At 43.1% G+C, this 26,127-nt stretch overlaps 1 protein-coding gene across 3 annotated transcripts in view; it reads left to right on the top strand.

The window, feature by feature from the left end:
- The window catches only part of TXNDC16 (thioredoxin domain containing 16), a 108,420-nt gene that overhangs the window by 51,631 nt on the left and 30,662 nt on the right, over positions 1 to 26,127 (top strand). For all 3 annotated transcript variants that reach the window (XM_040333837.1, XM_040333836.1, XM_040333835.1), the window contains 4 exons: positions 715 to 861; positions 6,791 to 6,850; positions 20,013 to 20,181; positions 25,381 to 25,517. In XM_040333837.1, coding sequence (XP_040189771.1) covers positions 715 to 861; positions 6,791 to 6,850; positions 20,013 to 20,181; positions 25,381 to 25,517 — 513 coding nt within the window. The remainder of the gene's footprint in view (positions 1 to 714; positions 862 to 6,790; positions 6,851 to 20,012; positions 20,182 to 25,380; positions 25,518 to 26,127) is intronic.

The raw sequence follows: 26,127 nt of genomic DNA, 5'->3' as shown, positions 1-26,127 counted from the left end.
GTATGAGGAGCATAGTTCGTTTTTTTTCCCCTGTATTTGGTATCACCTCATTTACCACACCACTCATAGAGTCTGGAAGGGTGGCAGAGTGCAAAGTGCCCAGAAATAGGGAATGTAACCCAGGAAGTAGTTATTCTGTTTAAGTTTTATAGAACTCCATAGGGATCCCATCTGGACCAGGGTCTTACCTGATTTAAGGGTGCCCAAAGCACATTTCACCTCCCGTAGAGTAATCAGAGAGTCCGTTTTTTCTATAGGTCTCAGTGAGTACAGCGAGATCAATGTCCACAAGATACCCGTGGAGATCCTCTGCTGTGTACGTCACCCGAGAGCTATACAGTGTCCAGTAGTGTGTAACAAAGCACTCATTATGTCTCGTGGGTCAGTTAGCAGTGCCCCGGTCCGATCTAATATTTGGAGGATACTAGCCGTAGGCATCTGCTCCCTTGCCAGCCATGCCAACAGTTTCCCATTTTAATGAAACTTATTTTGGCTTTATTCTTTCTGTAATTCCCCTTTTTTTCTTATTTACTTAAAAGTCTTGTTTAATTTAGACATCCACCCATTCCAGTTCATAAGACATAAAGGCATCCCCTGACATGTTCCTTTACTGACAGATGGCTACTTGATATTTTGCCTTGGGATTGGTATTTAAACATGTGTCATTGACTTGTAAATATTTAAGTTTCTGATACTTTTTTTTTCTAACCGCAGAGGTCCAGGATGATGAGGTAGCGGAAGCCGTATATAGAGACAGAAATCGCAGCCTGCCACTGCAGCTGGTACCTTCCATGACAGATGAGATGTTCAAGATGGTTGCACTCAGCCCTCGCCACACGGCCGTTCTCTTTTACATGAGCTGTAAGTTTCCAGATACATTCCTTCCTGGAGATAGAATCATTGACGTGACAGTGTAAATATATGTCAGAGTGTTTAATTCTGTGTTAGTTCAGCTATGACAGAACACATATAATACATCTGAGGGGTGTCTTCAGAAAAAAGCTTTGTGACGTTTATGGCACCCATTCACGTATGTACATACTAATCTAAACAGCCGATCCATTTCTGATTTCAGATGCTTGATTACGTTTGTTACATTATTCCAAAGTGTTGCATTAATGTTAAGACAAAATGAAATTTTAGACCGACACACGCTGTCAGGATCCTAATACTCCTTTATTTTACACAGGGTTACGAAAAACAATTGTCCTTATTTGCTTACATGTTTCAGCCCTGTGTGGGCCTTAATCATAGGAGGGAGGGATTAAGACCCACACATGGCTAAACCATGTAAACAAGTTTTTTTTTAAAGGATAAGTTCACCTTTGGGAACATTTTACATGTTCCACCTGTTTGTAGGGTGGAACATGTAACATGTTCCCACTGCTGCAGCCACTCACCGTCCCCTCCTCTCCCTGTGACAGCAGTACGGGGAGAAGTTCCCTGTACTAGCTGTCACTTTTTGAAAACAGCGCAGCCGTGTAAGTATTCAGAGTTCTGCGTGTGAATTACGTAAAAGCCCCAACATCCTTTGCGGCTGTTGGCTTGTAGTTCTCAATGAACTACCACAGCACTGTTAAGCACTGTGGTAGTTAATTGAGTCTTCCTGTCAGTGTGAAACTGCCTGGCTGTACGATGTACGGGGCAAGCAGCTCACACTGACAGTCTGCAGGTGATCTGATGATTGCTGGTGCAATACTTTCCAGGCTCCTAAAAACAAAATAATAAATGCACATATTTTTAAGTGAATTTATCCTTTAATCCTGTGTTAAATAAAGGAGTATTGGGATCCCGCCAGCGTGTGCTAGTTTGCAACTTAATTTTGCTACTGTTGCTGTCAGCAACCTCCCGAGCACCACACACTTGCACCCAGGGCCGCCATCAGAAAATTTGGGGCCCCTTACACAGCTCCAGGCATGGGTCCCCTGGAGCAGAGAACCGGGGGGGGGGGGGTGCTGCCGCCACCGCAAATTGAGAAGCGGGGGCAAGCATATTGAGAATGGGGGGCATCAAGAAGCTGGGGGGCCTGTCACCGCAAATTAAGGTCAGGGGGGGCTTTGGGTGCTAACGAACCCAGAACATTAAAAATAAAAAAGGGGGAATGCCATCCGGGGCCCTGGGAACCACCGGGCCTCTTAGAGGTCAGGGGGGCTTTGGGTGCTGACGAAAAAAAAGGGGGGGGTTGCCCTCCGGGCCCCTTACAGGTGTACTGCCTGTACCCCCCTGATGGCGGCCCTGCTTGCACCAGACCTATGTGGACTTTCAGGTTGAGTGGCAGCTGCTATTTTTTTTTCTAAAGATATGTTTATTGAGTTTTTCAGAAAGGACAAAACTGTACAAAAGGCGACTGCTATTAATCCTAAGGCGCCTAGTTGAATGCAACATCACCATCCTTCCAGCAAGACCTTGTAAAAAAAAAAGCAAGAATCCCAAACTGTGCTAAAGCATCTTCTTGTAAGATAAGTGCAAGGATCTCGCTGGAAGAATTGTGATATTTGTTTTCTAACTTTTTGTACAGCATTAATGCTGACTGGGTGTGGGATTGGGGATGGGAGGTCTGATGTATTTAGCAGACCTTGCATTTTAGTGCCTGCTTTACACTGCTCACTTTCAAATGTGTGTCTGAAAAAAAAAAACAGTTAAAAGAATATAGTTTTCCTTTTAAAAGTTCCTACTGATAGTTGATATTAATAGGTAAATTATTTAATTCAAATACACATCATAATTTTTCATCAATATTTCACTATTTACCTAACATACACTTCCACCAGCACATTGCAATATGTTGCTGTGTGATAAGATGCCAACTGCCTCATTGTTTTGCGGCACACACCAACACAGTGGGGTTAATTTACTAAAAATTGTGCAAAATCTGGTGCAGCTCTTTATAGAAATCAGCTTCTAATGTCAGCTTGTTCAATTAAAGCAGTCCTAACTCCATTTGTTTATTTTCTGGCACTCACCTGTCTTCCTGAACGCAATGTCTCCAGTGTATGTTTTATTTAAAAAAATGCCGTTCTATACTGTATTCCCTAACATCGATTGATGCTCACGTGACCGGCCGCTGCTCCCTTTCCCGATCTGACAGGTAGAGCGGGAGTGGCCGAGAATCAGCCGCCGCCGGCCAGTCACATGAGTGCCAAAGGGCTTTGGGTCTAATAGTGAGACATTTTGGAACTCTGCTGAAGTGTAACAGGTTGCTATGAGCAACAACGCTTGTTGTCCATAGTGCAGTTTTATACACAGGGGGCTAGATTCAGATAGGTTAGCGGATCTTTAGATCCACTCATTTACGATACGCCGCCGCAAGTTTTTGAGGCAAGTGCTTTATTCAGAAAGCACTTGCCTGTAAATTTGCGGCGGCGTATCGTAAATCCCCCGGCGGAATTCAAATTCCGCGGGTAGGGGGTGTGTAAAATTTAAATCAGGCGCGTCCCCGCGCTGAACGAACTGCGCATGCGTCGTCCGTCAAATTTCCCAGCGTGCATTGCTCTAAATGACGTCGCTAGGACGTCATTGGTTTCGACGTGAACGTAAATTACGTCCATCCGTATTCGCGAACGACTTAGCAAACAACGTAAAAAATTCTAAATTCGACCCGGGAACGACGGCCATACTTAACATAGGATACGCCGCATATAGCAGGGGTAACTATACGCCGGAAAAAGCCGAACGCAAACGACGTAAAAAAAAAAGCGCCGGGCGGTCGTTCGCTTCTGAATCGGCGTAACTCCTCATTTGCATATTCCTTGCGTATACAAACGGAAGTGCCACCTAGCGGCCAGCGTGAGATTGCAGCCTAAGATCCGACGATGTAAGTCACTTACACCTGTCTGATCTTAGGGATATCTATGCGCCTGATTCTATGAATCAGTCGCATAGATACGACGGCCGGACTCAGAGATACGACGGCGTATCAGGAGATACACCGTCGTATCTTCTTTCTGAATCCGGGCCCGTGGCTGCACACAGCTTAGTTGCCTATACAGAGCTGTAAGCTGCTCATGGGATTATCTGTATATATTTCCTGTTATAGCTACATGACTAAGTACATCCTCTGATAATTGCAGGTCAGGAAGGCAGGGAACGCAGAATCCATCACATTCTAGGAATCTGTGGGAGATTTGAATACCAAAAAATCTCATCATTTTTAACCAATCATTAATTAAACATCTGTTTGCATTTATATGTATATTTACAGTGTAGGAAAAATCTATAGCTTTTTTTTTTTTTTTTAATTCGCAGCAAATGTGACCAACTTAAAGCGGAGTTCCGGCCACAATTTCACTTTTTAAATATAAATACCCCTGTAATACACAAGCCTAATGTATTCTAGTAAAGTTAGTCTGTAAACTAAGGTCCGTTTTGTTAGGTTGTTACAGCATTTAGACACTTTATAAAATAGAAATTGACTGGGGCCATCTTAAGTGTGGGCATCATGAAGCCAGAATGTATGACTTCCTGGATTTCAGCCTTGCAAATCTCGCACATGCTCAGTGCTGCACAAGCAGTGTCAGATCAGGTTTCAGCACCTGTGCTGTCCAAGTCACATGATTCTTTGAGACTGGGGAGTGCACAGACTCCTGGAAAGTTACACCCACTACATTCCTAGGAGTCTGTGCGGTGTAGGTTAGGAAGCTTAAGCACCTAGGTGCAGGAAGTGGGAAGATTAACTATTCTGCCTAGCAACAACACTTTGAAGGCATCTAAAAAAAAAAAATTTCCGTAAAGGACTAATGACATTTTTTTAAAACTACTGATGTAATGTTATATTTATGGGTGGAACTCCACTTTAAAGTTTATTTCCACTTTTTCTTATCCAAATTTTTTATCGAAAATTCACATACAGAAGATCAGAGTAAGCAATTTAATTGAAATAGCCTTCACACAGGGAGAATAAATGAATGGACAGCCAAGTAGGATACAAATGACAGCACAAAAAGCTATTATACAAAAATGCATGGATGGCGCTCCCCGATGTTTGACAGCAATGGGGAATTGTGTGTTCATAACACAAGAGGTACTCGGAGAAATCAGAGGAGAAGGTGGCAGTATACCCCTAACCTGGGCAAAGGGTAGGCAGAGGAGCAATGAGAGAACAAAGGATGGGATTTCCACTTTTTCAGCCAAGTTGGACTTCACACCCACTTTATGTTTGTTACAGGTTCCTTTAATATATCATAATATTTTATATATATATATATATATATATATATATATATATATATATATATATATATATATTAGTGCTGTCAGTTAAACGCGTTATTAACGGCGTTAACGCAAACCCATGTTAACGCCGTCAATTTTTTTATCGCGCGATTAACGAGGCGGCGTTCGGGGGTTATACCGGTACCGTTGTTTAGAGCGGGCGATCGGCTATCCAAACATAACAACCAATGCGGCTAAAAGCCGCTCGGTTGTTATGCCGGAGGAGCGGGAGGGGACATCCCCCCCATCCCGCCGCCTTTCGCCGCTCTGACCGGGCCTCCCGTCCCACCGGGAGACCCGATCCTCCATCCGGCGCCTTCTGTGTCCAGGCGGAGACTGACACTAAGCCGTAAACGGCTTTGATTCAGTCTCCGCATTGAAACCACGGAAGCTGCGTCATGACGTCACTTCCGGGTTTCTCGGCTGCCAATGGCGCCGGATTTAAAAAAGTACACAGTATTCAGAATCGCCGTTTTCTGCGATCTGAATACTTTGAAGTGCAAAGGAGGGCTCGGAGGTCTTTTAGACCCCCGATCCCTCCATAAAGAGGACCTGTCACCACCTATTGCTGTCACAAGGGATGTTTACATTCCTTGTGACAGCAATAAAAGTGATCAAAATCTAAAAAAATACATATATATACATATATAAAATCGCGCGATTAATCGTGTGTTAACTATGACATTAATGCGATTAATCGCGATTAAAAATTTTAATCGCTTGACAGCACTAATATATATATATATATATATAGATAGATAGATAGATAGATAGATAGATAGATAGATAGATAGATAGATAGATAGAAAATTGCTGTTTACATTTTTGCTTTCTGTAAAAAAAAATTGGCTATCCCCTTCTATGTAATGTTAAGGAAAGGGCTGGAAACTAATGCTTGCCATAATTCACCCTGCCTCTGCTGTGCTGGCAGATCATCATTGTCACTTGTAAACTTGATGCTACCCATTTTCTATCCTAAAAAAAAAAAAGGGTTAAAGATGTACAGGCTTGGTCTCTGCATTGTATGTTAATGTACTTTAAAAAAAAACTCCCCCACATTCTCTCCTATCTTCATATTGCCATCTATTCTAAGCAATAGAAGCTGCCTATAGAGTTTTGTGTGTAAAGATGGCCATAAACAGAGCGGATTTCCACCAGTTCTTGATGAACTGGTCAAAATTTGAGCTGTGGGTGGCCCTATTAGCATCTTCCCGTTTGAAATCCTTAAATCTGAAAATCAAAGGAGCTGGGCAAATAATTGTTGATCATACAATCCAGTCAGATGCAGCCACCCGCTATCAGAATACAGTAGCCATCAGGAAAGATTTTTTTTTTTGTGGATAGCAGAATCAAGTGATTTTTCCTGTGGGCTGTACGAGAGCAATCTTACAGTGTTTGAATAGATTAGGTCTGGGGAAAGGGGCAAAAAGGATGAATGCACTTTGTTTTAAAGTGCACTTATCCTTCAACTGGATACAGTTATTTATTTATTTATTTATTTTTTATCTGCCTGTTTAGCTTTACATTACCTGTTGTTTTCTGTATTACAATGTCTAGTATTTTCTTTTCTAATTTACAGGGGATACGGTGTCATTATCATTCTTGGAGTTATTTGCAAATATGGCAGTAAAATATAAAGGTAGGAAATGGTCTCTCTGTTCTAATACATAAAACTTGTCTAAAAATTAATTTATGTCTGGTAGAAGCTCATGTCAAGAATTACATGATATAAAATGTCTTATTTAAAGGTGTTTAAAAAAGAAACATACAAACAGAGATAATCTGCACATTACCATACCAATGATGCGTTTCGCGCAAATGTTAGCGCTTAGTCCAGGGGTGGGCAAACTTTTTGACTCGAGGGCCGCAATGGGTTCATATATTGAACCCGGGGGCCAGACCAAGAGTAGATTGCCGGTGTGTATGTGTAAATTAAAATAAATTACATTTAAATTTGTAACATTAAATGTTTAGATTAATTTAAGGTAGAAAAGCATAAAAATAGTTATTTTACAAAACTTTTATGCAATGTATTTCTTTCATAAAATAATACCTTGAATTTTAGTGGGAACAGTGTTGTTGGTCTCCCTTTTACATGCAGTAACGTGACCTACATGCACAGACATGACCTACATACACAATCACTGACCCCCATGCTACTATCTCTTATTCTGTCAAGGTGGGGGGAGTCCCCCACCTTGACAGAATATGAGATATTAGCATGGGGGTCACCATTGCACAGAGTGGCAAGACATAATTTAGTACCAGCTTTGGATTACAGGGATTTAACATTTGCTGACATGATTAATTAAATCACTGACCTACCTCAGCACTGTCAGCAGCTAGCTGGGGTGTGGGGTGTGCGGCGCCGCCGTGTCCAATGTGCCTGTCAGAGAGATGCATGCAGCTATTTGCCAGAGGAGGTTTAGGAGCCAAAGAGGTTTAGGAGCCGAGGAGGAGGAGAGCGCCAAACCGAGCGCCGAGCAGGGAGATCAGCAGGGATGTGGCAGCATTGTAATTTCCGCCTTCTGAGCTTGCAGCGTCTATGATGGACATCACACGTCCTGCGGTCCCGGGATTGGAGCAGTGGGACGTCCATCATAGGCTCTGCAGTCTCCAGAAGGCGGGACCCACAATGTCTCTCGGCCGCGCTCGGCACTCGGCGGAGCTCGGTGGCGGTCATACACAGACTTGTTAGTCAGCACTCGGGGGGTCGGATTAAAAGGTCCGCCGGGCTGTATACGTAGTTTGTCCATTCCTGGCTTAGTCAATGACTAAGCGCTAACATTTCCACGAAACACATCTACCTCTTTATCCCCTACTCCATCTGTCAACCACTTGTCATATGAAGCTTCAATAAAAAGTGCAGCCACCTGGAATTGTTTCTTCATGTTACACAGCATGCGAGCTGGCCTAGCACCTGACTAGTGTGTGTGTGTTGGGGGGGGGGGGGGGATTAACCAAAGACTCACTCACCTGGAGCAGCTTTTCTTGTTTCATGTTAGATTGTCTACAAAAGTAGTTGAAACTTTAATATGTAAGGTTCTGTAAGCAATTATCACAGCTGAAATAATAAGCCACATTATCCTGGCATGGATTTGAAAACGAACCTATATAACTCCATTTCCTGGAAATATTTAAAACACAATGTTGACTCCGTATCACCTTAACAAGAATTGACTTGAGATATAAATACAGAGATGTAGTTTGTTGCACTGTTACCACCTTACATCACAATGGCGAGAAGTGAATGGTTTATTTTGACGGTGCAGGATTTCCAGTATTGTTCAGTGAGTGTAGATGTGTTTATCTGACTCACACAGAATGTCAGTTTAATGACCCCTCTTGTTTATATGAAGTATGGGAAAATGTAATTCTTTTCTCTGCGAATAAGACAGGTTAGGTCACTTTGTATACTGCCATTGACACGACTGCTGACTGAGTACCCGACACTTTAAATATTGCACAAAGGCTTGAAATTTGGCATCACTAGTGTGAAAATGAAGAAAATTAGAGGTGGATTTAAATACAGTATACTGCATAAAAAGATAATACATATATACTTTAAAGTGGAGGTTCACCCTAAAAACATGTATTTAACATTCTATTCGGCATAATTAAGTAGGTTAAAGAGATATTGCTTGCACCTACAGGTAAGCCTTAATCTAGAGATTTTATTACAACTATGTATTGCACTCACATTAAAAACACTTGTAAAATATCATTCCAATATTCCAGCACAAACTGATTAAAGACTTGCCGTTACTCCTCGTAGCCCATCTGTGACATCCCCTCACTCCTCCTACTCCTTTATATATTTAAATTTATTAACCACTTACTAACCGCCCTATAGACGATATACGTCTACAAGGCGGTTGCTTAACTCTGGGAGGACGTCCATGGACGTCCTCCCAGAAACGCGCTCCCGCGGGCCGTCTGGGGCGCGCACAAGGGAATGTCCTCCGGGTGATAGCGGCGGTTTACCACGTGATCGCTCCAATGACGGAGCGATCACTTGTAAACAAACCGGCGTCATGTGATGACGCCGGTTCCTCCCTCCCCTCTCTGTACCGAACGGTACAGTGTGAGAGGAGAGGGGGGGGAGAGAGCGGATGCAGCACGAGTGCTGTGGGCTGGATCTGTGACAAATGCAGTCACAGATCCAGCCAGCCATCCATCCCTGCTCAGCCATCCCTGCCCCATACTGTGCAATACTCCATACCCATACTGTGCAATACTCTGCAATACCCCACACTACTCTGCAATACCCCACACTACTCTGCAATACCTCACACTACTCTGCAATACCCCACACTACTCTGCAATACCTCACACTACTCTGCAATACCCCACAATACCCTGCAACATTGCCTATGGGGATTTTTAAGTAGCAAAGTTTGGCGCCATTCCACGAGCGTGTGCAATTTTGAAGGGTGACATGTTGGGTATCTATTTACTCGGCGTAACTTCATCTTTCACATTTATGCAAAAGAATGAAGAAAAAATACGAAATTTGCAAAATTTTATAACAGAAACAAAGAAAAAAACATTTTTTTTACAGAATTTTCAGTCTTTTTTCTCTTATAGCGCAAAAAATAAAAAAAAACAACGGTGATTAAATACCACCAAAAGAAAGCTCTATTTGTGTGAAAAAAAGGACGAAAATTTCATTTGGGTACAATGTTGTATGACTAAGTAATTGTCATTCAAATTGTGAGCTCACCAAAAGATGAAAATTGGTCTGGTTATTAAGTGGGTTTACGTGCCTGGTGGTCAAGTACCTAAATACCTTCTTCAGCTCTGTGTATACAAAGGAGCATGGGGGAGCTCATGTCCATAATGGGGGTGGTAGTGACACAGCCCCAAATGATCCACAATGGCTCAAAATTTATATGGCTCAGAAATACAGAATAAAGGTGGATAAAGCACCTGGACCAGATGGCATCCACCCACGGATCCTAAAAGAATTGAGCTCTGTCATTTCAAAGCCACTTGACGGGAATAGTACCACTGGAATTACGTAAGGCCAATGTGCTGCCTATATTTAAAAAGGGATAAAAAGTCTTTACCAAGTAACTATAGAGCTGTTAGTTTAACTTCTATAGTCGGGAAGATACTGGAGAGTTTATTAAAAGACCACATAAATATAAATAAATATACTATATTTTAAGCAACAGACAGCATGGATTCATGAAAGACAGAAGTTGTCAAACAAATCTATTGTCTTTTTTTGAGGAGGTAAGTAAAATCTTGGACAGTGGGGTGGCAGTGGACGTGGTATACTTGGAATTTGCAAAAGCGTTTGACACAGTTCCCCCACACATGGCTAATGTGTAAGGCAGGGGTCGGCAATCTACAGCCCACAGGTCGCACAAAGCCTACCGCCGCTAAACTCAGACTCTGCCCTACCATGGTTCGCATCTTTTCTAGAAAATCGCTCTCAGACCGTGAAACTTGGAGGCCTCACGTCAGAAACACGGACCATTACATGCGGAGTCCCGCAAGGATCACCCCTTTCACCTGCACTCTTCAACATCTACATCCGCCCCCTCCTCAAAATCATCAGCAAACAGGACCTGCGCTACCACTCCTATGCTGACGACACGCAGCATAGGTTTCGAATCACCAACAAAAAAGACCAATATCATGAACTAGGAAAATGCCTCACTCTGATCGATAATTGGATGATTGAAACCTCCCTCAAACTCAACGGATCCAAAACGGATCTACTCATCCTTCACGCAAATCGGAAATCTAATTCTAGGACCACTTGGACACCACCCACCATCCTCGGACAAACCATCACGCCAAGCAACAAAGTCAAAAGTCTTGGAGTCATCTTTGACTCGGACATGACGATGGATGCACAAATAGGATCAGTCGTCAGCGGTTCTCATCATCTTCTCCGCATGCTACGTAGACTCATCCCGGAAGAGGACACAGCAGTAGTGGTTGGAACCATCATCAACTCACGACTCGACTACGCAAACTCCCTCTACTTAGGACTACCGAAATACCAGATTTCACGTCTACGAGTCGTCCAGAACACAGACTGGTAACAGGTAAAAAAAAACGTGGGAATCTATCTCTCCGGTCTTGAGGTCTCTCCACTGGCTGCCCATACAGGACCGGGTGACTTTCAAGACGCTCTGCCTCACCCACAAATGTACACAAGGAAACGCTCCTCAATATTTAAGCGAGAAAATAAAACCTTACGTTGCCAAGCGCGCGCTCCGGTCAACCTACCAAAACCTTCTCCAAATCCCTAAATCACGCTACAAATCTAAGGGAGAACGTAGATTTGCAGTTCAAGGACCCCGGCTTTGGAATGCACTACCCACGACCATCCGCTTGGAAGAAAACCATCGGGCTTTTAGGAAAAAACTAAAGACCCACCTCTTCTAATGGATCAGGACAACACTGGATGCAAAGCGCCTTGAGGCGATTAAGTTCGCATTTGTTGTGCTATACAAGTTACTCACTCACTCACTCTAAATGTCCGGCCCATCAGTGCATGTGATAAATTCATGTGCACCCAGCCTGCGGACATTTTAACCCCGGACGGCTTTCTTGGGACAACAACCAATGTGGCTAAGAAGCTGCTTGGCTCTTATCCCAAGCAGCCAGAGGGAATGTCCTCCCCCACCCCCTCCTGCCGCCATCCGTGATCTGCCCGGGCTCTTCCGTTTCTCTGGGAGGCCCAAGGGACCAGCCAGCATGTGCATCGGCTGACCGGATCCCCGAAACGAAGCCAGGATCGACTTTGATTGGGTCTAAGATCTAGTAACCTGGAAGCGGTGTCTTGACATCACTTCCGGCTTACAGAAAACTTAAAGGTGCCAAATTTAAAAAATGTCAGTATTCAAAACAGCCAAACCTGGCATTTTGAATGATTTTAAGTGCAAAGGAGGGATTTGGGGTCTTATAGTCCCTGGATCCCTCCATAAAGAGTACCTGTCAATGCCTATTACTTCTAACAGCAATAAAAGTGATCAGATTTTTAAAGGGACCGTGTAAAAATGAAATATAATAAAGAAGAAAAAAAAATCAACACGCCCCATTCCTCCATGCTCGCGCGCAGACGCTAAGGCAAATGTAAACGGTGTTCAAACCACACAAGTGAGGTATCGCCATGATCGTTAGAGCGAGAGCAATAATTCTAGCACAAGACCTCCTCTGTAACTGTAAACATGTAACCTGTAGGCTCCCCACCCTATGTGAAAGAGTATGGGGTACATTGTACCCCTACCCATTCACCTAAAAAAAAGTGTTAAAAAGAAAACGCAGTACACAGGTTTTTAAAGTCATTTATTACATTTATTACATGTCTGCCGACACCCGCTGCTATCCAATCCGATCCTGTCCGTGAAATCCAGATAGATAGAGAACCTATTTTCCATCCGTCTGGCAGATGGGATCAGATAAAAACGGACAGGCGGGACTCTGACAGGTCCAATCTCAGCACAGTGAACGGAGACGGACCTGTCATCCGCCTGCTCAGTGGTGATCAGTGGATAGATACCCCGCTGAGCAAAGCAGGGTCCACCGTGCCGACCGCCCGTGTGAAAGGGCCCTTCATTTTTTTTATTCATTCCAGCAAGAAGCTACATACGCATTAGGCATGTATCTAAATTTAAAGTGGATGTAAACCTGAAATGTATTTTATTTTATTTTTGATGTCACAATGTACAGTATAAGATTTCCTATCATCTGTGCCCAGTCTTGCCAAACAGAGTTAATTCAGCTCTGAGCAATCCTCTTTTATTGTTCAGTGAAATAAAACGGACTTACAGGGAAAAACCTTAGTCCGTTCCGCCCCTTTGCTGTGAATGACAGGTTATTTACATATCTCATGCACTAGCCTGGAGACAGGCATTATTTTTTAATTCCCACCCCCACTCCTTTTCTAAAGTCATGTGGTTACTTTTCTGGATTTTGACTGGATGTTAGTGATCATAGCAGAATTCAGTGTAAGGGGAGTATAGAGGTGGGGGCGGGGAGTCTACTGACATCAGGACTCCACCCACAGAGCTCCAGACAACAGATCCACCCCCAGAATCTGCAGTTTTTCAGTTCTTATAACAGACAGAGGGGAAACATGTGACAGGTAAGGATACATGCAGGAGGCATCTATATCCTTATAGGTCAGCACTATGGCAGGAGTTTAGAAAGGATGGGAGTGGCTTTACATCCAATTTAATGTGTCATCAATTTCAAATAACTAATTTATTTATTTATTTATTTTTATGGATGAAATATAAACTTACCTTTTAAAGCAGTATTAAACCTAAAACTGTATTATACTGCAGCTTACCAATCATTCGATAGATTTGGTAGTGGCTGCATTCGTTTTCTTTTCTATGTCTTTTTTCCCCCCTCTGTTTTCTAGTGATCTGGTCAGTAATACACCTGCTGTGTGTAAAACACAACTCCGGAAGAATGTGCACAGGAGGCACAGCAGACAGAAGCATTGTCTGTCTGGGGGGAGGGGAGTGGTAAATGATTTACAAGATTTAATTACACAAATTGAAGTCAAACTCCAGCTTTATAATTGGTTACAGCAAACGTTTTTTTTTTCTTTTGGGATAAAGTTTTTGCATAAATAAATAAAACCTGGTCATTGTAATCACCCCTGCCAGTGTTAAACGGAGTTCCGGCCACAATTTCACTTTTTATATATAAATACCCCTGTAATACACAAGCTTAATGTATTCTAGTAAAGTTAGTCTGTAAACTAAGGTCCATTTTGTTAGGTTGTTACAGCATTTAGATACTTTATAAAATAGAAATTGACTGGGGCCATCTTAAGTGTGGGCATCATGAAGCCAGACTGTATGACTTCCTGGATTTCAGCCTTGCAAATCTCGCACATGCTCAGTGCTGCACAAGCAGTGTCAGATCAGGTTTCAGCACCTGTACTGTCCAAGTCACATGATTCTTCGAGACTGGGGAGTGCACAGACTCCTGGAAAGTTACACTCACTACATTCCCAGGAGTCTGTGCGGTGTAGGTTAGGAAGCATTAAGCACCTAGGTGCAGGAAGTGGGAAGATTAACTATTCTGCCTAGCAACAACACTTTGAAGGCATCTAAAAAAAAAAAAATAATTCTTAAAGGACTAATGAATTTTTTTTAAAACTACTGATGTAATGTTATATTTATGGGTGGAACTCCACTTTAAGTGATTTGTCTCATCCATGTAAACTGATACAGTCTGCTGGAGAGCTTCAGCTTGTGAAAAACAACAGGCTTGTTGGCTGGATCACCAGATAAAAATAGAAGGAAGAAAGCCTAAAAAAAAGAAAACAAATGCAGCCATCACATCTAAGAATTGTTAAGTTGCAATATAATAAATATTTGCCTTTGCTTTAATTAATAAATGTTGGGAAGGCCCCTTTTTTTTCCAACACCAAAATGTATAACAGAGGCGAAGAAGGTGTAACATACCTACGTGAGAGATTTTACACATTGTTTGAAGACAAGGGCCATACTTGCCCATGTGAAGGATGGGAGTGACAACTATATTGTCACAGGACACAACTGCCTTTGTCACCCACATAGGCATCTAGGGGAAAGGCTGCACAGGTGTCGGAGCCTTTTGTGATAGAGACATGAATCATTCAGTGGAATGCGATTTACAACTATCCAGGTATGATGCACATTAAAGATAAGCTGATGTCACCATGACTTTCGCACCCAAACAGCTTTGTATCTGTGGCCAAGTATCCTCTTTTCTTTCCTTTGTCATGTGTCTGAACATCATAGGGGACAAAGTGGCAAATGTCTGTGGCCATTCATAAATGTAGATGTAAACCTGATCACTAAAGTCCCATATTAGTTTTAAAATGTTATAGGTGGATTCACAGAGAGCGCCGCAACTTTATCGTATTTACGCTACGCCGCCTTAAGTCAGAGAGGCAAGTACTGTATTCACAAAGTACTTGCCTCCTAACTTATGGCGGCGTAGCGTAAATGGGGCCGGCGTAAGCGCGCCTAATTCGAATTAGGATGAGGGGGCGTGTTTTATGTTAATGGTGGGTGACCTGACGTGATTGACGTTTTTTACGAACGGCGCATGCGCCGTCCGTGTACATATCCCAGTGTGCATTGCTCCAAAGTACGCTGCAAGGACGTATTGGTTTCGACGTGAACGTAAATTACGTCCAGCCCTATTCACAGACGACTTACGCAAACGACGTCAAATTTTCAAATTTCGACGCGGGAACAACGGCCATACTTAACATTGACTAGTCCAGCTATTTGATGGAATAACGTTACGCCTGAAAACGCCTTACGTAAACGGCGTATCTTTACTGCGAGGGGCGCACGAACGTTCGTGAATAGGCGTATCTAGTAATTTACATATTCTACGCCGAACTCAACGGAAGCGCCACCTAGCGGCCAGCCTAAATATTGCACCCTAAGATACAATGCCGCAGGCTGTCGTATCTTAGCTAGGTTTAAGTGTATCTCCGTTTGAGAATACACTTAAACTTAGGACGGCGCAGATTCCGAGTTAGGTCGGCGTATCTACTGATACGCCGGCCTAACTCTCTCTGAATCTAGCTATTAATGTCATCTCAGAAGGCTAATAGTAGTCAAAATAAACTGGACTGTAATCTTGGAGACGTTACATAGTCATTTTTTCAGTTCCAATGAGTGTCAGCAAGATTCCCCAACATCTATAACCACATATAATGGTATTACACGTCGATATACATCAGCAGAATGGCACGGGCAGGCAAATGGGCGTACAGGTAAGTCCCCCTTCAATTTGCCGCCGCATTCTCCGTGACTCTTCCCGCGGGCCCTGCAAACTTGATGTTTGTCGGCGGGCCGCGATCGTGACACAGAGAGGCAGAACAGGGACAATCCTATGTAAACAAGGCATTTCCCTGTTCTGTCTAGTGACAGGACACTGATCTACTGCTCCCTGTCATCGGGAGCAGTGATCGCTGTCATGTCAGTGGTAGCCTATCCCCCCCACAGTTAGAATCACTTCTTAGGACACACTTAACCCCTTAATCGCCCCCTAGTGGTTAAACCCCTTCCCTGCCAGTGTCATTTACACGGTAATCAGTGCATTTTTATAGCACTGATCGCTGTATAAATGACAATGGTCGCAAAATAGTGTCAAAATTGTCCGATGTGTCCGCCATAATGTCGCAGTCATGATTAAAATCGCAGATAGCCGCCATAACTAGTAAAAAAATATATTAATAAAAATGCCATAAATCTATCACCTATTTTATAGACGCTAAAACTTTTGCGCAAACCAATTAATTTAGGCTTATTGCAATATTTTTATATTTTTTTTCCAAAAATATGTAGAAGAATACATATCGGCCTAAACTTTTTTTATACATACATATATTTTTGGGATATTTATTATAGCAAAAAGTCAAAAATATTGCTTTTTTTCAAAATTGTCGCTCTATTTTTTTGTTTATTGCTCAAAAAATAAAAAACGCAGAGGTGATCAAATACAGTAAAACCTTGGTTTGAGAGTAACTTGGTTTGAGAGCATTTTGCAAGACAAGCAAAATGTTTTAATACATTTTGCCTTGATATACAAGCGATGTCTTGATATAAGAGTAGTGTAATGTCTCAACTGAGTATAAAAAAGAAGAGAGGAGCCTCTAAGTGTAGCAATATGGTTACATTTAATGAAGGTACAAAATTTACCAACATTTAACATATTGCTACACTTAGAGGTGCCTCTCTTCTCTTTTATACCCTGTAAAAAAAATGCTTTGATATACAAGTGCTTTGGATTACAAGCATGTTTCTGGAACAAATTATGCTTGCAAACCAATGTTTTACTGTACCACCAAAAGAAAGCTCTATTTGTGGGGAAAAAAGGACGTCAATTTTGTTTGGGTGCAACATCGCACGACTGCGCAATTGTCAAGTAAAGCAACGCAGAGTCGTATCGCAAAAAGTTCTCTGGTCAGGAGGGGGGTAAATTCTTCTGGGGCTGAAGTGGTTTGAGGTGTGGCTTGTGGAGAGGCACTGGCTGAGGTGTCACATCACCTTTGCTACACATAGGTTGGATGGGAGACCAGTCTCCCTCTTGCTTACTAACAAATTGATAACTTTAGCCATGTAAATTGAAGAATTAACCCCTATGCAGATTTCCTGACAACAAAGATTGGAGATAATGTAACTAGAACAGGACGCTTCTACAACTTTCACTGCTCCCATTCTGTTTTTTGACTATCAACAGAGAGACATAGACATAGACGTGTGACTCATCAAATTGGGAAGAGATATTAAAACCACTTCAGCCCCGGAAGAATTTAAAAGAGAAGTAAGGTTTTTTTTTTTGGGGGGGGAATCATACTAACCTAGGTGATGCAGCCTCGCTGAGAGGCTGAGCCGCGTGCCAGTCCAGGCATGTGGGCGAAACCCGACCATATAGTCACGGTCTTGCCCAAGCCTGGAACAGCTCTGTAACGTCAGCGGACTTCAGCCCGTTGTCTGCTAAACAGGGGTGACAAGAGTGCAGGAGAAGTACAGCCAAATTAACTTTGGCTGTACTTCACTTTTAACACATTCCATGGCAATTGGATTAAGGTGTCTGTGTTACCTGTGTCCATATAAATGCTGGGGTAGTTCCTGCCACTCTTTAGAAGGAAGGAAGTGGTTTGGATAACAATTTTTCATCAACATTACAGCACAAGCCCAGTTTAATGTGACCAACTACTACTAAGCCATACCATGACTTGGATAAATGAGAACCTTCACAGCCATAATTTGTAAGAAAAAAAAGATTCACATTTGTGACTTTTATTAGGACAATCACTGGTGATCCTGACATGAAGGTTCTTGCTCAGATACTTCTTATTATAGGGGTTGTAAATAAGGATGAGCTCCGGCGTGTTCGCATAGAACACGTGCGGAGCCCGCTAGGAGGTCGGCACCCGCGCTGCGCTAATCACAGCCAGGGAGACATTGTCCGATGCCCGGCTGCAGAGATCGGGAAATGTCTGCCTGGCTGTGATTAGCGCAGCGCGGGTGCCGACTTCCTGGCGGGCTCCGCACGTGTTCTATGCGAACACGCCGGAGCTCATCCTTAGTTGTAAAGTCAGAAGGTTTTTTATCTTAAAGTGATTGTAAAGGTTTGCATTTTATTTTTTTTAAATAACAAACATGTCATACTTACCTCCACTGTGCAGTTCGTTTTGCACAGAGTGGCCCCGAACTGTGTTTTTTCTCTTTTGGCTCCTCCCCGCCTCAGATAACCCCCTCTGGAAAGTGGAGCCCTAGACCTCCTCTGTAACTCAAAACATACAACCTGTAGAATTGTTTAAACGTTGCCTATGGAGATTTTTAAGGGAAAAAGTTTGTCGCCATTCCACGAGCGGGCGCAACTTTGAAGCGTGACATGTTGGGTATTAATTTACTTGGCGTAACATTATCTTTCACAATATAAAAAAGAACTGGACTAACTTTACTGTTGTCTTATTTTGTACATCAAAAAAGTGTTTGTTTTTTTCAAAAAAAGTGCTCTTGTAAGACCACTGCGCAAATACTGTGTGACAAAAAGTATTGCAACGACCGCCATTTTATTCTTTAGGGTGTTAAAAAAATTATACAGTACAGACCAAAAGTTTGGACACACCTTCTCATTCAAAGAGTTTTCTTTATTTTTATGACTATGAAAATTGTAGATTCACACGGAAGGCATCAAAACTATGAATGAACATGTGGAATTATACAGAACAAAAAAGTGTGAAACAACTGAAAATATATTTCAAAGTAGCCACCTTTTTGCTTTGATTACTGCTTGGCACACTCTTGGCATTCTCTTGATGAGCTTCAAGAGGTAGTCACCTGGCGCAGCACCCCATCACTCTCCTTCTTGGTCAAATAGCCCTTACACAGCCTGGAGGTGTGTTTGGGGTCATTGTCCTGTTGAAAAATAAATGATGGTCCAACTAAACGCAAACCGGATGGAATAGCATGCTGCTGCAAGATGCTGTGGTAGCCATACTGGTTCAGTATGCCTTCAATTTTTTATAAATCCCCAACAGTGTCACCAGCAAAGCACCCCCACACCATCGCACCTCCTCCTCCATGCTTCACGGTGGGAACCAGGCATGTAGAGTCCATCCGTTCACCTTTTCTGCGTCGCACAAAGACACGGGGGTTGGAACCAAAGATCTCAAGTTTGGACTCATCAGACCAAAGCACAGATTTCCACTGGTCTAATGTCCATTCCTTGTGTTCTTTATCCCAAACAAGTCTCTTCTGCTTGTTGCCTTTCTTTAGCAGTGGTTTCCTAGCAGATATTCTACCATGAAGGCCTGATTCACACAGTCTCCTCTTACCAGTTCTAGAGATGTGTCTGCTGCAAAAGGTGGAAGAACCTAGAATATGAAATATATTTTCAGTTGTTTCACACTTTTTTGTTATGTATAATTCCACATGTATTAATTCATAGTTTTGATGCCTTCAGTGTGAATCTACAATTTTCATAGTCATGAAAATAAAGAAAACTCTTTAAATGAGAAGGTGTGTCCAAACTTTTGGTCTGTACTGTGTGTGTGTGTGTGTGTATATATATATATATATATATATATATATATATATATATATATACACATATATATATAATGTTTGGGGGTTCCAAGTAATTTTCTAGCAAAAAAAACTGTTTTTAACTTGTAAACACCAAATCTCAGAAAGGGGCTCGGTCCTTAATTGGTTAAGAGCTGCATTTTATTCATATGTTGTTTAGAGAATCAGAAGAGCGGGGAACAAAAGTATAATCTCGAACAATCTTTTTCCTTCTTTTAGACATGCTGGATGTTTCTTTGGCCAGAGTAAACTGTGCGGATTGGACAGATGTGTGCAGTAAGGAGAATATTACCATTATCCCTGTGATAAAGATCTACCAGACTGGACAGGAGCCATTTACGTACACAGGAATGATGGGAACCGAAGAACCGGCCAACTTTCTCGTGCTGTAAGTGTTTAGTGTTTGAGAGAGCCAGTGCAGGGTGGGTAATTCTTTTGTTTAATAACTTGCTATCTAAATTTTGCTAAATTCACTGTTATTTGTATTCAGTTGTTTTTTGTATAGATTTAAAGCCTATCTCACCCAAATTAGTGAAAACTAATACAGACACCCCATCACAGGACTTATAAGCTGCAATATATAACATTTTTGTTCTTGGATGTGGATACGCTTAAATCAATCACAGGAGCTGCGGTGGCTCAATGCGATTGGCACTGCGCTGACAAGCCATTCACCTCTACAGCTAGAGGTTCGGATCCCGGTCTCAGCTACATGTGAATTGAGTTTGGTGGTCTCAGCCCGGCTCCCGGTGGGTGTGCTATGCGAGGTAAGCCTGCACTTAGTACGCCCACCCCCCTCCCACAAAAACCACCACACTTACACGCACTCGAAATTGGGTTAACGTGCACGCACTTTGACCACGCGTCTCTAAAAAGTGAGCCGAAGGACTAACGGGGCTGGTTGAGCAGGCTAGATCCTCTCACTCCCTTATAGGGTGTCCCTCTGCCCCGTTGGGCTTCAAAGTGGAGCAGGTAGGGCGGGCTGTGTGGGAGGACCCCCTCACACACCCACCATTGCCACCCGGGGCATGGAGAAAGGTGGCAGATTGCCTCTGCCTACTCCCAACTCCTGCAGTCCGGCTCCTCTCTCAAATACACGCACAAAATACACTTAAAAAAAAAAATCAATCACAGAATCTGTGTAGTTAAGATCTGCCAGCAATTAAAGGGTAGGCCCGGGTTTACACTATAGCGAACACAGATATTGCATGTGATTCGCACCCGCACTCTGGTGCCGATCGCATGCAATGTCCGTGCAATGCGAGTTCAGCAATGTAGTCGTATGACTGAACTCTCATTGGATTCGCACAAAAAAAAGGTGCGGGGACTTTTTTTTCTCCCACACTGGATTCAGATTGCATAGGTGTTCTCACCCATGCGATCTGATTCCTGTCCGGATCCACATTTCGCCGTACGATATGTGAACCATTCTGGGGGTGTTATTAACATTGTATTCATGAAAAGGAAGTGTCACCAGCACACCAGGGTACAAAAGGGTAGGGTACAAAACTTTAATCACATAGTATCAAAAAATGAAAGCGACGTTTCAGAGCCACGAAGGACCCCTTCATCGAGGTCACATACCTGATGAAGGGGGCCTGCGTGGCTCAGAAACGTCGCTTTGGACCCAATTTTGGAGATCCTGGTATGCTGGTGATACTTTCTTCTCATGATTGCAGTCGGTTCCAGCCATTGGTCATTTCAGCACCCAATCTAAGATTCAGCCGTTTGTGCAGAAGCGTGTGCATTGGGAGTATTGCATTGGAGATTAATATTGTATAATAACATTGTATTGACACCCGCAGCGGTTCGCAGAGGGCATTGTGAACTGCCTGTGGGAGAAATGCGATGCAGGAACCAGTGCTGGAATCGCGCTGGTCCCCACATCGCTACAGTGTGAACTTAGGCTAAAAGTCATATTTCAGATTTTGCTGCTAAAATAAATGAATGCCCAGCTCCAACGAAATATATTTTTTATTATTTTAAGCCAGGGCTTGATAAATTTGCTTGGAATCTAGGAGCCAGCTAAAAAAGTTAGGCGCCAGTCTTTCGGCTGCATGCCCCTCTATTCCCCCCATGCTGCTCTGGTCCTCTCCCTGGCTAGTTAACTTCAGCGTGACTGAATACAGACATGCTCCTCGGGAGTCGCACTGAGAAGCTCATCATATGATCCGGAAGGACGGCTGCCACACACAGCTGTGACATAAGCTTCCTCTGCACTTGTTCTCCTGGTCTTTCCTTCCCCGCTCTCCATCTAGATTTTCTGCAGCAGCAGACAGGATGGAGAGCGGGGGAAGGAAAACCAGGAGAACAGCTGTGTGTGGCCGCCGTCCTTCCGGATCGTATGATGAGCTTCTCAGTGCTACTCCCGAGGAGCATGTCTGTATTCAGTCACGCTGCATAACTAGCCAGGGAGAGGAGGTGAGCGCTGCAGGGAGGTGGAGACAGCGGAGGGGGGGGGGGGGGGGCGGTCCGCTGTCACTGAAGTCCCGATGGCCAGTACATGCCTAGAGCCAGGTCGCTAATTCTAGTCGCCAATGCGACCTGGCACCTGGGGTTTATCGAGCCCTGTTTTAAGCGTTTGTTACCCCAAAACGTAATATTTCAGATATGTGTCTACTGTACCATGTACTTGTATAAGAAAGTATCCTGACCTTTTTGTATTGCTTCCTTTGTGTGAAATCCCTGGTGTTCCTGCCACTCCCTCTGCTTTCCCATTAAAAAACTGACTACAGCAAAGCAGGGGAAACAACTGTATGAGTTCTCTAGCTATGCTGGGTACTCGGCTTGCTCTCCTCCACTGATCAGACTTGTCCTGACACGCCCCTGCTGCACAGCCATTCACTGGGAAGCTCATGTGCTTCTGCTGCTTCTCCTCTCCCATGCAGGTTAGAACAGAGGGAATGTGATCACTAATAAAAAAGGGAAAAAAAATATCTATATAAAAATGTTTTGCATATCTTTTCTATTTTACAAGGTGATCGTTTACAAGTATAGATTGTAGAGGGGTTAAAACCGCTGTCAGTTATTTTGCTATTTGTGTCCCTATTTGAGAAATTTCTAATTGCTTCCTATTTGATGGGTCTGAGATAGAATAGGAAGTGCAGAAAATCTTTCCAGTTCATGAATATTTTACTTAAAGCGGTTGTAATCCTGCATACATTTTTTTTTCTACACCTGCAAGGCAAAAGCCATAATGAGCTAGTGTGCACCGCATATTAGCTCATTATGAAATATTTACCTCGGAACGAGGTAGGGAACTTACCTGGTCCACGCCGAGCCGAGCGTGTCTTCCGGGTATCGCCGCTCCAGCGCTGTGATTGGCTGGAGCGGCGATGACGTCACTCCCGTGCATGCGCGCGGGAGATTTCCTTTCCGGCATGGGTCGGCTGGGCCGGCCCTTCAGCCGAGGATCCCCCCTGCGCATGCGCCGCTGCAATCAGCGGCGCATTGCAAGGGGAATATCTCCTAAACCGTACAGGTTTAGGAGATATTCTTTATACCTACAGGTAAGCCTTATTATAGGCTTACCTGTAGGCAAAAGTCAAAAAAGTGGGTTTACAACCACTTTAATGTCAGACAGAATGGGAAGCCATGGGACGTCCCTAACAGTTACACAGGTAGCAATAACAACAAATTATCTAGTAGCTTGGGAAAGGTTTGGAACACCTGTGAAAATTGTATTCTCCGATCTACAGATTGTCACAGCGTGTATAGTACACATTCCCTTTTGGATTTTTAAGCTATTGTAAAGCTGTAAAGTCAAAATAGACCTCAAAAAAAGTTGTCCAAAGGAACTCAATGTTTCCAGGTCAACGCTACTTTTTAAATGATCAACTTTCTTTTTTTTATTTTATTTTTTATATTATGGTGTGATCAAAACCAGGTACTCTGGTAAAGGGATCTCATCATTGGGAATCCCTAGAGAGGAAAAAAAAAAACAATACTGGGTGAAGAAGTCCACCAGACTTCACCTACAGATAAAGTATCACTCTTGGACGGACTGACCCTTTTAAGTCCATCTTTAGAATAATTTACCTTATGTTTGCTGTGAGTTTTTCAAAGTGGTTCTAAAGCTGAAAAGTTTTTTACCTTAATGCATCCCCTGCATTAAGGTAAAAACCATATTAAAAATGTCTGCACCCGATTCTCCTGCATGACATCTTATAAGAATTGCTGAGCATGGTAATGGAGAGCACATGTTAGCATGGTAGACGTGACTGTTGCTTTACATATATAATTACGCGTAATTCACAGAGTCTGTAAATTGATATTCTGCTCAGAGCATGTATCACGGAAGGAAATTAGGGGAAACTGATCATTGAATAAAGGCATAATAAAATAAGCACGCTGTGTAATTAGGAAGTAGAGAGGTCCTACAGACGGCTAAGGTTCTGCAGAAATAAAATGTGTTCTGATCGAAGATTAGTATTCCGGGACTTTGTATGTTTCCTTGATATAAATCAGAAGGTAGGCAGATGTAGAAAAGCAGTCATTTAAATCGGTTATCTATACAAAGGGAAATAATTTCATTAACTGTAAAAGTTTACTTAGACTAAAAACTCCCCTGCCCCACCTTCGTAGCCTCCCAGCCTATTCTAAACCCATGTGCTACATATTTCCTGACAGCAATCTCCCTTCTCTTACCTCTCATCTCCTCTACCCCTTTCTCCCCTTCTCCCTCTTTCATCTCTCCTTTCCCCACTCTTCTCCCTGCTCCTCTTCTCCCCTCTTTCCTCTTCTATCTCCTCTCTCTCTCCCTCCCCCCCCCCATCTTCTCTCTCCCCCATCTTCTCTCTCCTCCCCATCTTCTCTCTTCTCTCTCTCTCTCCCCCCATATTCTCTCTCTCTCTCTCTCTCTCTCTCTCTCTCTTCCCCATCTTCTCTCTCTCCTCTCTCTCTCGCTCCCCCCCCATCTTCTCTCTACTCTCTCTCTCCCCCCCATCTTCTCCTCTCCTCTCTCTCTCCCCCCCCATCTTCTCTCTCCTCCCCATCTTCTCTCTTCTCTCTCTCTCTCCTCCCATATTCTCTCTCTCTCTCTCTCTCTCTCTCTCTCTCTCTCTTCCCCATCTTCTCTCTCTCCTCTCTCTCTCGCTCCCCCCCCATCTTCTCTCTACTCTCTCTCTCCCCCCCATCTTCTCTCTCCTCTCTCTCTCCCCCCCATCTTCTCTCTCCTCTCCCCCCCCCCATCTTCTCTCTCCCCCCCATCTTCTCTCTCCTCTCTCCGCCCCCCCATCTTCTCTCTCCCCCCATCTTCTTTCTCCTCTTTTCTCTCCCACCCTCCCATCGTCTCTATCCTCTCTTCTCTCTCTTCAATCTTCTCCCTCTCTCCTACTGCTCTACTCCTTCCTCTACCTTCTTCTTCACTCTTTCCTTTCGTCCCCCCGCCCCCCCCCCCTCATTATCTTCCTTCACTCCTCTGTACTTTTCCCTCTCTTTTATCTACTCTGCCCTACCCTCTCTCGTTCTATCCTTTCTTCTCTCTACTTCCCTCCTTTTGGCTTTTTTTTTTTTTTTTTTTTACACTTTCCTTCTATTTTCTTTGTGAAGCACATCAATACTCACATAATCTGTTTATTATTACCAGGATGAAACAGGAATGCCCCCTGCAGCTGAATACAGTGGAGGAAGCAGAAGAATTTTTGAGTGAATACATGCTGAAGAAATCATTACTGGATAATAACATTTTAATGCTGGGAATATTTACCCCCGACATGAAAGAAGGTATATCACAGAGGTGTTCTCACTAGGGTTCCAAAACAAGAATTGTGGGAAATAATTATGAATTGTGAATGTATAATAAATATATGTAAAGCACTGCGTAAAATTGACGGCACTATATAAGTACCCGAAATAATAATAATTGTTCTACAGTTTTAGGACATGTCAATGTTAGTTTGTGGTGGGGCTAATTTAGGGCCCTAAGTACTTTTAACTAAGGGAATTACAATTGTTATTTTAGGATGTAGGTGGTGGTGCCCTTTTATTGTTGCACAACATGGAAAGAGTTATAAGACTGTTCATGTGACTGCGGCCTTAAAGACGTTAACATTTTTAAAGCGTTTGTTAACCCCCCCCAAAAAATATAGATTTTCTAGTACCTTAAAGCAGATTAAACAGCACAGTGCTTGTGCTGTGTAAACTGCCCCCCTCTAAACTATACAAATAAATACAAATAAATGAATCTGGCACTTCCTGTATCCCCTCTCTAATTAGTCCACAAAAATCAGGGTAGCTCCGCCCTGATCACCGTGGTCTAATTGGCCTCCTTTTATATGCTGCTGTCCCCTCTGCTCTCCTGTCTTCCCCCTCACCCCCTCCTTCCTGCATGTCA

This window comes from Rana temporaria, chromosome 13, assembly GCF_905171775.1.
Source record: "Rana temporaria chromosome 13, aRanTem1.1, whole genome shotgun sequence".
NCBI lineage: Eukaryota > Metazoa > Chordata > Amphibia > Anura > Ranidae > Rana > Rana temporaria.
This window is presented reverse-complemented; position numbering and strand designations above follow the sequence as displayed.